General features: G+C 36.1%; 1 protein-coding gene across 6 annotated transcripts in view; it reads left to right on the top strand.

Annotated features, from left to right (window-relative positions):
* The window catches only part of NPAS3 (neuronal PAS domain protein 3), a gene marked incomplete at both ends in the record, with an annotated part of 580623 nt that overhangs the window by 556972 nt on the left and 9068 nt on the right, over positions 1–14583 (top strand). For all 6 annotated transcript variants that reach the window (XM_083863228.1, XM_083863229.1, XM_083863227.1 and 3 more), the window contains one exon: positions 529–635. In XM_083863228.1, the coding sequence (XP_083719354.1) occupies positions 529–635 (107 nt within the window). The remainder of the gene's footprint in view (positions 1–528; positions 636–14583) is intronic.

Below are 14583 nucleotides of genomic sequence, written 5' to 3'. Positions count from 1 at the left end.
ACCCTGAGGCATCTGTGTGTCTCAGCATTTAAATTATATCCCTTGAAATAAGAGTTTGGACTTGGTGCCAAGAAATGGTTGAAGAGCTTTTTCATGAATATACCCAATAGAAGACCAATCTGTTGAAATGAAATGTGTCTCTAATCATTTGGTATAAACATAACATATTTCTACTTTATTATGTAACCTTGAATCATCATAGTCTTTTAATGAGGATTTTGGATTGTTGCTAATGCTTTACAATTTCATGGAATTATATTGTCCTGGTGTTATGCTGCACGGAGAATATGCACTAGAATTTAATTTTCCACTTAGTTAAATGGATAAAATAATTTCCAGGTTTCTTTAAAAAGAATTCTTTCTTTTTTTTTTTCCTCTAAGGCCTTGTCTCATTTGTACAGATATTCCAGTCAAACGATTTATTGCTGAAAAAAACTTTTTAGCAGATTTCACTTTCTGAGTAATTTGACAATTCTTTTGTTCTTTTCTTTCTTGAATTATAGGCTATATGTTCTTTTTCCTTTTTAGGATTAGTGATTACATGGATCTGACCCCTGTAGATATTGTAGGAAAGAGATGTTACCACTTCATTCATGCTGAAGATGTGGAAGGCATTAGACATAGTCACTTAGACTGTAAGTACTTCCATTTTTGTCAAGATAATCTGCTGCAACAACTGATTGCTCCTAAACTATTATTTATATTCCACAACTAGGATCTTCATCTTGCACCTGGGTTTTTTTTTTTGTCAGAGGTTTTCATAGAGGGTGTCTTAAATGTAATTCTTTGTGTGATTTATTTTCAAGTCTTTTTCTAGACATATAAGATCATTTAAATATGTAGAAATAAAGCATCGTATTTGTATTACTTGAATTTCCAGCAGCTGTTAATTTACATGTGCTATGCATTATTCTAATCCCTAAAGTATTGCTTACATGAGAAACTCCCTCCCTGGCACAGAATAGGAACTCCTCCTCTTTGGGGATTTTGGGTTTTTCTGAGTCATAACATAGAGGACAAAAACTGCAGCAAGCACAATTGGGCTTTCACCAGGTTTTTCAATACAGAGCTAGCTACAACTCTACAGGTACTAGTGCTTTAACCACCTTGTGTGTTAATATCTAAATGGTCCCCACCCTTATAGCATCTAAGTCCCTGTTATATCACCCTGTAGTATTGGATTAGCATAAGGATAACAGAAGTACAGAAATGTTGCAAGAGACAAAGCTTACCAGAGAACATGTGCAATGTCTGTGTATGGGGGAAGGGAGGTTTAACTTGATTCCTTGTAATTAAACTCTTTGTTTTCCTCTTATTAAAAGCCATAGGGCCTAATTCTTTTCTTGTTGAGATCTGTTGACTTCAGTGATGGGGCTCCTGATTTACCCTTGTGCAAAAAAAGACTTATGCCCACAATCTCTAATTTATCTGTGCCTGAAGTGAAGCCAGATAATTCTTTGGAAGTTTCAGTGACTGACTGCATTTATGATTGACTTTGGTGTTTTTCTTAATACAGAAAATGATCTTCAAACTGCTTCTTAAATTGAGAGTCACAAATTTGAATAACTCTGCTCCCCCTGCATCATGTCTTACTAGCATTTCCTAATAAAAGGGAAGCAGCCCAAATGCAGCCACATTTAATTAGATTTTTAAAAACCATATGACTACACTAGAAGGCAGAAAAAAATGTTCCATCCCAAATTGCCTTGCTTGATCTGCAGGGGAGGATAGGAAGATAACTCTGAACAGAAAGCAGGTGAATAGGGACAGCTTCTATGACAACATATGGCAGCCAACAGCAATATTAGGCGGTGTAAAGATTTTAGAAGTTTCTCAAATATAAAGTGTATTTGGCATAGGATCAGGTTAGACTTATTTCTGAAAAAAAAAAAAATTAAATCAGCTATACAAAGTAATTTTGTATCATTTAAATTTTAAGCATTTAATATCCAGGCGAATATGTCAGTTGCTGAGAAATGAAGGAACAAAATCAGAAACTCAAATTCTTGGTACTCTTGAAACTGGAAGTCAAAAATGACAAGTTGCACTTTCACTGCACTATCTGACCAAGGAAATAAAAGATATTTATGACTCAGATTTACCATACCACCTGGCATAGATGAACATCCCATTTGAAAAAGACCTTAATCTTCTGAATGACCACTTCTCTCTGAAATAGAATATGTTTTATGAAACATTCATCTTCAGAAAAATTCAAGATCTATGCAGAGAGTATGAGTGCAGTGCGGTCCAGTATATAAGCACTGGACTAGGACTCAGGAGACCCTGAAGACAGGAATGACTTCTGGAAAATCCCTTCAGCTTACTGTGTTCCTGCTCTCACTCTATGTCCAGTTTAGCTGATTGGATTGCAAACTTTACAAAGACAGGGATTTCTCCCACTATCCAACATAGCAGGGTTCACAAACTTGGCTGCATGGCTATAGCATAATTATTCTTACTAGGTTAGTTGGTTTTTTCAATAGGCAGGGCTGGTTACATCCTTTATGTATATTTGTTTTCTTGCCTTATAGGAACAAGATATTTATAGAATCATTTAGGTTGGAAGGAACTCTGGGATATCATCTAGTTCCACCTAATGCTCAAAACAAGATCAATACTAATTTGAAGCAAATTTTTTATCACTTTATCTAGTTGATGTTGAAAAACTTCAGATTCTCCACAACTTCCCTGAGTGACCTGTTCCAAACATCTTAATAAGTGTCAGTTATCCTCACAGTGGTTTTGAGTTTGGTTTTTTTTTTGCCTATCAAGTTGGAATTTCTCTGTTTTGATGGTGCAGCTCCTGGCTCCATCTTTGCAGTGTAATGCTTGCAGATATGCTGCTAGGCCCCTCTGAAGTCACCTCATCTTCAGCCTAAACAAGCCTGGTTCCACAGCCTTTCCTCACAGAGCAAGTCTACCAGCCCCTGGGTGTCTTGACAGACCTCTTCTGAGCTCATTGAAGCTTATCAATATATTTCCTATGGTAGGAGCCTAAAATTAGATTCCAGATGCAATTAAAAGAGTGATGAGTGAAAGGATGGCTTTCTGTGCTCTGCTGGCTGTACACTTTTTAGTACAGCCCTGCTGATTCATGCTTAGCGTAGTGTCCAGCAGGACCCCCAGGGCCCTTTTCACAAAGCAACAACCCAGCCAGTCCATCCATCACAGATACAGGACTTTGCATTTGTCTTTTCATGTTCAAACTCATACTATTTATGAAAGATCTTCAAGTCTTGGGAATTAGTCTTGGGAATAACTGGGGAAGTACATCTGTCAACTATAAGTTCTGCAGAAGCCAAAGTGGTTCATATCTTTGCCCAGAGAGATGTTCAATTCCTAGCATTTGACAATAAAAATTGTATAGATACTAAGAGAAAAAAAATTGTAGAACCCCCAAAATACTTCATAGAAACTTGTCAATCCTTTAAAATCAAATTTGAACCAAACTAGAAAAAGAAAATCCTCCCAGTTTAGTAAAACTAGAATTAGAGCTAAAATTCATGAACTGGCAAACGCTGGGTGTGGAAGGTACAGCCCAGCAGAACTGGTTCCCCAAAATAGAGAGCACAGGATATTTGCCAGTACAACATAGGAAATAACTGCTTGAGATCACAATGAAAAAAAAAAAAAAAAAAGCAAATTTGTGCAGTATTTTGAAGAGGACCTGGAAGCTAAAGTAATGGATAGAAAGCACTTGTGAGAAAACAAAGCAGGGCTTGAGAAAGTAGCAAACTCAAAAGGTTGTGTTTGATGGAGAACGCAACCAAAAATCTTAGTTTATTTTTACAGAAGATAAAATAATTTTTAATTATTAAAACAAGAAGAAATCCAAATTGCAACTGTAAATTTGTGGGTAAAAGAAACACAAGTAAAACTGCTATTCTGCCTATTTACTGACAATATAGCATAAGGAAAAAGTAACACCACTACGTCCTGCCTTCTCATCCAAGATATTCAAAGACATCAGAGAGAAAACAAGCAAAGAAGAAAACGTTGCACAAAATCACACAGAAAAAAAAAATCAAGAGGGCTGTTGATGGCTTCAGATGGTAGCAGCCCATTAGAAACTTAGAAAAGCAGGCCTTGTTAACGCTATCTCAGATAAAAGAAGACAAAAGCAGTTTCAGGAATGTGACCATAACAAGTATAATTGTGAAAAAGGTCCGCATGACTATAGCAGTGACAACAGGCTTTTGTAAAGGAACTACTGCCCTAATGAAAGGTCAGTTATGGTCAGTGGAGAAGCTTTCATTTGCTTCAATGGACATGGGGGTATGCCCTAAAAAAGTGATTTTTTAATGGACTAAAATTCTGAGTCCAGTGAAGTAAATAGCAAAAATTCCATTAGGTTCGAAATTTCTATTAAGAGATATATGTTAGTTATGCCTTGATGCCTTTTGTGAATTAATAAAACAACATTCACACTCTAACTGCATTTATATGCCTGCATTTTTAGCAACACCATAATATATGGTATGAAAATATAGGCTATTGAAACTTTTTTTTTCCAAACAGAAGTAAAAGTTTATGGCAGCTGTTTCTATTCTGTTTCATTCAAACTTCAAATGATCATACTTTTTCACAAATCTCTCAGCCAGTTCTTTGGTGTTACAATTCTACCTTATTAAGCTCTTTCCTATTTTAAAATGCTTCATGGTTTCAGGAGTTTGGGAATCTTCTCATCTGATCATCTTCACCATGTCTGTTGAACAAATTGCTGGTAGAATCATGACAGATATCACTTAATATAAATCGAGTCTCTCTCACAGAGATCTTAGTTAAAATGTTCTCTAGTCTAACAGCCTGTACACATCCAGCATCATGGCCCAGCTGTTGGCTCAGCCAACCCACAGAAACTGGCTAAGCTGCAACAACTTTTTTTTCAACCAAACCCTCCAAAATTACAGGTCTGGCTGTACCCTGGCACAGATATAGTCTCTAATCCTTGTTCTGTAACAGAGCTCTTCATTAGGTTATGTAGCATGAAAGACTTGTAATTGAATGTTTTGTGTTTCATAGTTACACTTCTAGAACTAACACCCTAGAGAGACGACTCATGGCCCAGTTCTACTTTACCACTTTTAAGAATGGGGAAGGTGGTAGGATGCTCTCTATTTGCTTACCACGGCATAAAAGCATTGCAGGACTGAACTGTGTCAAGCATAGGGCAGTTCATACACTTTTACTAAGCCATGAGTCCCTGCATGAGTAGGACTGCCCTTGCTCTTATGACATCAGTCACAAAGATCCCTAGCTAGCAGGATACATTTGATGTCAAATCAGCACCAGAAATCAAGCAGATCAATAAAATTACTGTTGTATCAGGTCTTAGCACTCTCTGTAGAATGCAGCAAGGGCAATTGCTTCTCTTAGGAGTATGATGCTGTGCATATGTGCTTCCCTTTTTTTGACACTGTTATCATTCAGAAGTCTGTAACAGCCCATTTTTAAGAAGTTCATTTCATGCTAAGAATGAGTGGATGTCATATGCTGTAGGAGTATACATCTTCTATTTAATTGTAAAAAATTATTGGTCTTCATTGAACATCAAGTACTTGATGTTACTGTTCATTGAAGGTCATTAAGAAAGCAGCAAGGAAGGATAAAAGTCAAAACCTCTGAAGACAACCATGAATATACTTTTTGGGCAAATATATGATAACATGCCATCATTTCAAAATTAATATATTGTTTGCAAGAACACTGTCGCAAGTACATACCAATTGGTATTGGCATATAATATAATATGGTATTTTTCATTTTGGAATCTTAATTGAGGTCTAAATTCAGAAACCTGGCTCTGACAAGAAAGATACTGTTGTTGTCAGCTGTTGCTTAGAAAATATCATCCTCTTTCTTTGGGATTTGATTTACAGCTATAAGAAATACAATTCCTCAGGAACAGTGAGCCAGGGCAGTTCATTTCCCATAAAGCAAAGGTCTCTGATGAGTATGTTTGGTAGCACTCCCTCTCATCTGCTTTATCTGGTTTCCAGTGGTTAGAATAATCCAGTCTTTCTGAAAATAAACTATTCCACATTCACCTTTTTCATGGCTCCCCTATTTTTCAAGGAATATTACCCCCTCAGTCTGCTTTTAAATCAGTTATATATTCATGATTTCTTTTATGTATGTTCAGTAGAAAAAAAAATCTATTGCTCTACAAAATATTGCTTAGTGGTTTAGCCTACCAGCTGTAGTTGAACTAACCCTTTTAACTTATGCACATCAGTTATAATTTATTATTCTCTTAATAACCTCAAACACATGAAAAACAAATAGAATGAGTTGATAATTTCCAACGGTAAAATACTTCACATATTTTGCTATCATGCTGTGGAATAACTCTGCAATGTCAAGTAGCTCACAATTAGTAAAACTGTAGGGGGAAAAAAAAGAAGTGTTTTGATCCTGAGGAATTTTTATCCTAATCAGATCGAAATTTCAATGCTCTTGTAGTGCTTAATATCTTCAATAACCAAAAATTCAAACTGATTCCAATGTCAGGTTTTACATTCAGGGACTGAAATAAAATGCTAAAATATACAAATGAATCTCATGTTTGTACAAGTTTATTATCATCACTGAAAAGCAAGATTGATTCTAAATTAGGCTGATAGAATGCCCTGGTTTAGCTATTTCTTAAACTAAGCCCAACTGGCACCCTGATGACAGCCTAGAGCATGTTCTTTTCAAAGTATTGTACAAGTGCTGGTCTGACTAACTGCACAATCTTTCTCTCTGTCCATAGTATTGGCCTGCAAAGATTTATATGCTGGATATTGGCACCCTTCAGTCGTTTTGGCTGGAGATAGCAGTGATAGAACAAGATGAGGGAACAGGAGATAACAAACTGGAAGAACTGGAAACATGTAAAGAAAATATTATTTATTTTCATACAAGGCAAAAGAGGATCACGGAGTTTGGTTTTAGCATATACTTAGTGCTTCTTTTTCAGTCCTAATGAATCTTAAGACATGTACACCTTCCCAAGAGTGTGTATTTGTCATGCCTTTTAGCCATGCTTTGAAATCCTGAAGATATGTTTGCTTCTGCACATTCTTCTTTGGGTTACATGAGAAATTGGTCTGTCTAGCTTAATTTCTTTGTCTGTTTTTTGAACAAAGCCAGGTACTTTAGAAGAAGGGGGGAAAGAGTCTGCAGTATGTACTTATGTGTGCCTTGTACCCTTGTTTTATACACTATTAGCATATGGCTGGCTCATTTCTTGACAGGTGGTGCTTAAAATTTTGGGGGTGTGTGTGGAGGACAGTTATTACTATTGTAATATTTGGTGGCTAATTATCCATTAATCATAAAAATACTCAGAAATCATTTTTAATCCCAAGAAATGTCCAATCTTTGTGATATTTTGTGCTTCGGTTTTTCAAACACAAATTTTTTTCTATTGGACAAATAATTTCTGTATGTAAAGTAGATAAGTGTTTATCAGGAGAATCCAATATTTGGGATAGTAAACAAACCAGAAAACTCTACAAAGGTAAATCTTAAAGCTATTTAAATCATTAACTGCTAAACTTAGTTGCAGAATTTTGCCTTCTGTAGCTCAGCAATATACAGTTATTTTGCAAGATGCCTCGGATATTGTTTGCATCAATAACCCTTTAACTTAATTCCTGATGCTATTTCATCTTCAAATTAAATCTAATGCAATACTGGTTTAGTACATTCTTATTTCAGTTTGTTGGCTTTCAATTGTGTATTCCATAGCTCATAGTTAGTTGAAATTTGGACCCAAAATCTCCTATTTTGACCGTAAAAATGTACGTAATACCAGCTGTATAAATACATGCTGCATTAAGGGGTTATAGAGTGAAGATTGAGCTCTGATGTCTGCTGGTAACTTCTGTCTTTTCCAGTTTCTCTGTTAATAATTTTCTGGGGGTTTTTTTAAGTCTTTTTGTGCACAGAATTTCCAGGCCCAAAATCATATTTCGATATTATTCTTGTGATAAATTGCAGAAGCATATGTTAAATTGCAAAGCCTTGGGAATAGAGGATATTATTGTACAAGTCCAGCAGCTTCACCTTCATTCTGTCCACCAAACTATTTCTGTGCTAACTTTTTGCTAGAGGATGTAAATGTACTCCATTTTAAAAAAGTACTTCAGTCACATATCTTTCTACCTTCATTGCTGAGGTTCTCTCCAAGATTACCGAGACCAGAAGTTTCCATCACCTTGTTTTCTAAATCAGAGTGTGTTGCCCCACTGAAAATCCAAGAATGGATTAAGGATTTTGTTTGTAGTTTACTACGCTGTGAAATACCCTATCCTAAAATGTCACTATTGAAGGTGTGATGAAACTGTTCAGATTTTTCCAGGATTTTAGAAACCTGTTAGTGCTGTGGGCTATTTCTCTTCTTTTTCGTCTTCAAAGGTCTGGACTGCTGACCTTGTGTGTCTAAGGGAGACAGTTTTCAAAGCTGTAAGGATATGAAAATAGTACCCATAAACTGTGTAGCACATATCAAATGTGTGGCAGTAGGTCTTATTAGTACTCATTTGAAAGAACCTGCATAAATCACTTGAGGCTTTGCCATCTATGTGTCATGTGGTGGGTCTATGTTGGTTTTGATGCCTAATAACCAATAGAGTGAGTGGGCTGGTATAGGACTTCGTCTCAGTCATTTGGGAATGTCCTTCAAAACACCTGAAGCTTTTTAATCCAAGGTCCATAGGTTGCTAAGCATTGCTTCTGAGGTCACAAGATGCATAATTATTCCAAAGTTCTTTTTTTTAATTATTTTACAAAGTTGGGTTTGGAAAGTTTTTTTGTTAGCACTAAGCTATCTTTTTAGGGCATGTGGACAAAGGTGGAAATCTTTGGGGTTTTTTTACAAGTCATCTGGTATAAAGAGACAGTAGGTTTCAAAAACATCTGCTGTCAGATGTGAGATGGGGATGAATCTTTGTGGTAGTTAAAGGGAGTTTGAACATTCGGTTGTTCCATACCACCATGACACTGTGCTCTGGATGCTTTTCCTCTAGAGATTAGCCTCTGGAAATCACTCATTTCACTCAGCCCAAGCACTCAAACAGGGACTCTTATCCCAGAAATGAATGCATGTTTAAAGGGATCCAGTCCTTTGAAACAGATCATCTTTAACCTAGGTAATTCAAAGATAAAAATAATATTGCTCCCAATCTGCTTCCATGAATCTTCGGTCTCTTCTCCTATTTTTGGGAGATGTAGTTATGTATTGTCCGCAGATATGTTTGGCATGGAAAGGGTTATATTCTAAAATCATTAATCTTACATAGGTTGTCATATGATGGACATTAATGTTAGTGGAGAGATGGAGGACAGATTTCAGTTTCTTGAGCAAGCAGGGCCAAATTTCTCCTCTGATGTTGCGTTTTAGTAGCTAAGGGCAAAATTTGGATCTGGGATTTCATTTTCCCCTACAGTTTGAACAGAGAGTTCATTAATGATAATGGAAGTTCTGTCTGAAGTTGGTGTTCAAAGCAGGCTTGGGTTTCTAAACGACCATTTCAATATTAACAGAAGAAAATCACTTTATGGCAGGATTGAAGTCATGGGGAGAGAGACAAATCATGAAGGGAAAAAAAAAGTTAAGAAAGAGAGAAGAAATCCTAGAGAATCCTAGGTGGAAAAATCTACTGCTCATTTTTCAATCCAGTCTGTCATAAAATATACTTATATGGTTTATTTGCATCAATTTTATCTATAGAAACCACAGAACAGTTTTCTAATATGCATGCCATAAGCTTCCAATGAATAGTGCCTCTAGCAATACATTGCATTCCATTTGATCAATACCTACATAAGGTTTTGAAATAAACATTTTACCTAGAATTATATAGTCTTGTTAATAGTCATAGTTATGCATAATTATAAAGTTGTCATTTCAGACGTTGGGCTGTGGGAAAATGGTATGTTAAAATAATCACAAAAAGAAGAGGGGAAGCAAAGTGCCTCTGTTGTTCAAGTAGGAGATGATAATTTCCACAGTGCTGGGAAAAACTATTTTATGTGTCTTTGCTCGGTTGTAATAAATTTGCACTGCTGCTGTGAACTGATCTCATGTAAACTGATAACATAGAATTGATTTTAAACAAAACACCTTCCTGGTCCTAATTTGAGATAATTTTCACATGCAGCATGCAAGGCCTTCCTCACTGTATTTGGCAAGTTACAAACTTTCATCCTAATATGAATCCACATTTTTTAAGTTTTGACTCAGACCGCTTTTAATATTTGCTTTTCTGCAAAGAGACAGGAAAAGTATTGCTTAGTTTTTAAACAATTTTAAGGTTTCTAATTTTTCTAAATGCTTGATTAAGGCTCTTTATTTTTTTTTTCTGCAAGGTTGTTGATACTTAATTTTGCCTAATTTATCGCATATTTATGTATGTAACATCCCTACACTGGAAGTTTAAACTGTATTTCATATTGCAAAGTACGCAATGAATGGATTGCCATACTTAGCATTTTTAGTGACTGTAGGTGCTTAAAAGGATATCCCAGGTGAACGAAAAGGTTAGGTGGGAGTTTGAATATCAGTGAGATACAGTTTTCTTTCATGAACCTGATCTGCTACTTCCTGCTTATCGTACAAAAAGAGGAATTTATGTTTATAAACCTGAAACTATTACTCTCTGATATTCATATCACAGTAGCAGCCAGGTCTCAGTCACTGGTATTGACACAATAGATTCTACCCTATGCTAAAAAAGATATTCTCTGTCCAGCACTCAGGACTTTCTACTGTCATATGCTGTGAGTATAATGCAGCTTTCTAAACCCTCACAGCACCAGTATTTTCTTAAAATAGTTATCAGCTTTGTATTTTTCTTAGAAGCACTCTGTTGAGATACAGTAAGTCAGACAGGGAGCTGTGTGCAGTGAAGAGAGGTAGAGCAGCATGACCCACAGAGACTCTCGTGATGGGAAGGTGCCATTCTTTACCAAGCAATCTTGCTTTTGGCCTGGTAGGTAGACAGTGCATTTGCACTGGGTAGACAGTCCAGCCTTAAGTCCCCTCCTCCTCACTCTAGCCCATGTAGTAGATCCAAAATAGAACTGTTTGTGGAGAATTACACAGCTGGCATATGATTGATTCCTCACTGCATGTCTACAAGTCTCCTATCATCTAGCTCCTAATTCTGTAGCAAGCATCATTTAACATTACTAAATATTTTTCATTACTAAAATCCAATTTTTGGATACCCACTATTTAAAACATCTAGCTCACTAATTGCAAAATCTATAGGAAAGTCCTTACAACATCAAAGACTCACTTGATCCTCGGAGCTGTTATAAATGGAAAACTGTCTCTGTTACAAGCAAATAAGGCACTTAATACACTCTTTCTGGCTGTGATGCTATTTTTCCTGTGGGTTTTGAAAATGACCTTCCTGTAAGCATCAAGGACTATAACTTTTCAGATAAAGAAACTTGTTCTTGTTTTAAATCTATGCCAGGTTCATTCCCCTATAGCCCACAGTTTTCAAAAGCAGAAGAAAAAGTAATCCAGAATTAAAAAAATAAAAACCCCTCTGTTTCCAGAACGAAGTTACCCTGTCAGCTTGCCTTGGGCCTTAGGTGGAGAAGTGGAGATTAAAGAGTCAGTATTCCTTTTCATGTTTCGTCTGCCAGTTTTGTGAATGTAGAAAGAGTACTTGTGGCTGCAGCTAAGTATCCGACTGTAGTATTAAGTACAGCAATTTCATCCTCATGCAGCAAATTAAAAATATTCTTATAAGTTTACCATGAGAGCAGTTCAGTATCAATACCATCCAGTCATTGATAAAGGTATTTCAAGGAGAAGGGTGAATAGCACAGCAGATGTAACCTCAATATTTTCACCAATTATAAAGAGCCTCTTTGTGAAGCTGTGTGAATATGTAAGATGATCTCATCATTTCCTATTTACTCAATACTTACCTGAATACGCAATATAGTGTAGCTTTTAAATGCATATGCACATGAGTAAAATGTCCTTTTGTAAGAGACTTTGCTAAAAGACTGCTTTTGATACACAATTTCTTCATCTCCTCTTCAAACTGAATTAAGCTACTTCCTTCTTTTAAAACACAACTCACTATTTAGAAGCTTTGGCTTTGATTTCTCAGAACAGCCTTACAGGAAGAAACTATGTTCTTTTTCTATTTGTAACCATATTTCTGAAGACAAACTTGTACTGATTTATTTTAATTTTCTAACTGAAATAAGTTCCTGCAAAGAACACTGAGTGTTTCTTCTTTTTCCCCCTCCTCATTCCACCGCTACAAGAATATTGCTGTGCACAAAGCTACCCAGGAAAACTGAAATCTCTCTGTTGGGAACTGTGTACACAGCAATATATTCATACTTTGAGAAATAAGTGAGGGGGTTTTTATTTCTTAGCATGACATACTGTGCACTTTTTGCATGCCAACCACTGAATTAAAATTGAGGAACTAGGTAACATTTCAGCAAATTTTAATCAGGTTTAGCATCCACCATTTTAGGGAATATATCTGTGCAGCTGACATAAAGGTCACCAATTTTAAAACATTAACCCTCAGTTAGTCTCTTAAATTAAAGGGTTTGTATATGTGTGTGTGTGTGTATATATATATAAATTGTATTAACCCAATCCTGCATATTCCTGTCACATGTACCATCCCACCAATGTGGTCACAAGTCTCACCTTGTCTGCCATACTGGGTACTCCATGTATAATACAAATAGAAATATAAAATTATTTCCACTGCTCAGTGAGTGAGGGATTTGCCTGAAAACAAAACATCCTGAAAATTCAGGATGTAATCTACCTGGCATTACATTTTCAGAAGTTTAAGCTAAATTGAAATGCATGTTTTGTTGCTAGTTAGAAAACATAACTTCACAATCAGAGCTTAGAGTGGAGTGATTCTTGGCTTTCATTTCTTCTCAAAATCAGTAACTTTATTAATGGACTCTCCATACCTGCAAACTGATAATCTTAAAAGTAAAACTGGGCTTTACTCAGTAGCACTAAGTTATCAATAAACTGCATAGATTTCCCTCCCTGATGCCTCCTTCTATTTGCTTTTTTTGCCTCAAAATTCTCATCTAATTTCTAAGTTGCAGGTTGGCAATGCAAAAAATACTGTAAATTAGAAAACATTTCAAATTTTTTTCATTATTTTCTTTCATCACATTTAGAAATTTCTTTCCAAGGTATACTGTGAATTTTCAGAACTGACTTGGGGGTGCCTAGTGCACTCTCAAAGGAGGTAAGAACCAGATTTAGCAGCACAGTGCAGCTTGCCTGTCAAAGAATCCTTTTATAGAGAGAATTTTTATATTGAATCGTGGGACTTCCTTCAGAGCGTGGTCCACAAATCTCTTATATGAAATGTGCTTTAGACAGATGCAGAAAGGAAAATTCTGTGTATCTGGGTAATATATCTGAGCTAGCCAAAAATAGAGTGGGAATTTGCAGGTAGATGAACTTCATAGAAAGTTCATTTTTAATACAGTATTTCAGACATTCTTTGGATGTATTCTTTGTACTTGGGAGCCTGAACTCTGAGTATAGATGGTTTGTATATAGCTCTGATGCACTGAATTCTTATTCTTGAGAAAGCAGGCATCTTTTCTTTTTTTTTCGTAGTTTGAAATGAATGTTCTGTTCAGTCCATGACACAGACTTTTCCAGTGGTGCAACAACCAATATAAAAGTTATTGAAGGATGAAGGACTTGTCTAGGATGACCAAAAGAGCTGGAGAATCTGAGTCCTTATAACTATCACTGTGCAGAACTGCAGTGTGCCCTTCAGCCACTGGCTAGTGACTCACCTGGTACTTTGATTTTCAAATGTGTATGTGGACAGTTGTCCTTTGGCGTCTGTGTAGCGTGGTAAACTCCCTAGATAAAAACTGTTCTGAGGAAGACAATAGATTATTTAGTAGGTACAAGTGCAGATAGACTTTACTAGTTCCTGCATGCAACTGTGGGTATTTATATTTCCAGAAGAGAGATAGTATCACTCCACACTTGTGTGCACATCAGTTTTACAGTCAGCTGTAGGCAGAGTATTTTGAATGTCCTGTTTTACTGAAATGGAAATGCCTACCATAATCAAAACTTACAGCAGTGCTTTTCTTCCCTTATTCTTCATAACTGATAAAGTTGGGCTAATTTATATGAGATTGTTTTCTAAAGTGGCTTACAACATTGGTTTGACAGAAATGCTGGGTAGTCAGTTGTTCATATTGTATCTTTATTCTGCTGTATAATGAGGTTTTGAAGTCAATATATTATCATAGTGGAATATTTAGAGCTTGAAATACAAAAGTTAAAATTTAGGGAAATACTGATGTCGGCTAGAAACAAACTTGGTTCACTAGAGGCTGCTGAAAAATAACAAGACTCAGATAAAAATATTTGTTTATATTAGAGCTGAACATAACTTGCACTTCACATTACATGGCACTATTTTAAATGCATATTTTTCTCTAGTAGTTGAAAAATTGCAGTGGGGATTGGGGGATACCTCCAAGGTAAAGAAGCATCACTGTTTGTATGGCTGCCTTTGTAAACATCTTTTCCTGTAGATATCT

The sequence above is a fragment of the Zosterops lateralis genome, assembly GCF_965231275.1.
Source record: "Zosterops lateralis genome assembly, chromosome: 6".
In the NCBI taxonomy this organism is placed as follows: Eukaryota; Metazoa; Chordata; class Aves; order Passeriformes; family Zosteropidae; genus Zosterops; species Zosterops lateralis.
The sequence above is the reverse complement of the archived record's forward strand: the minus strand, read 5'-3'. Positions and strand labels throughout refer to the sequence as shown.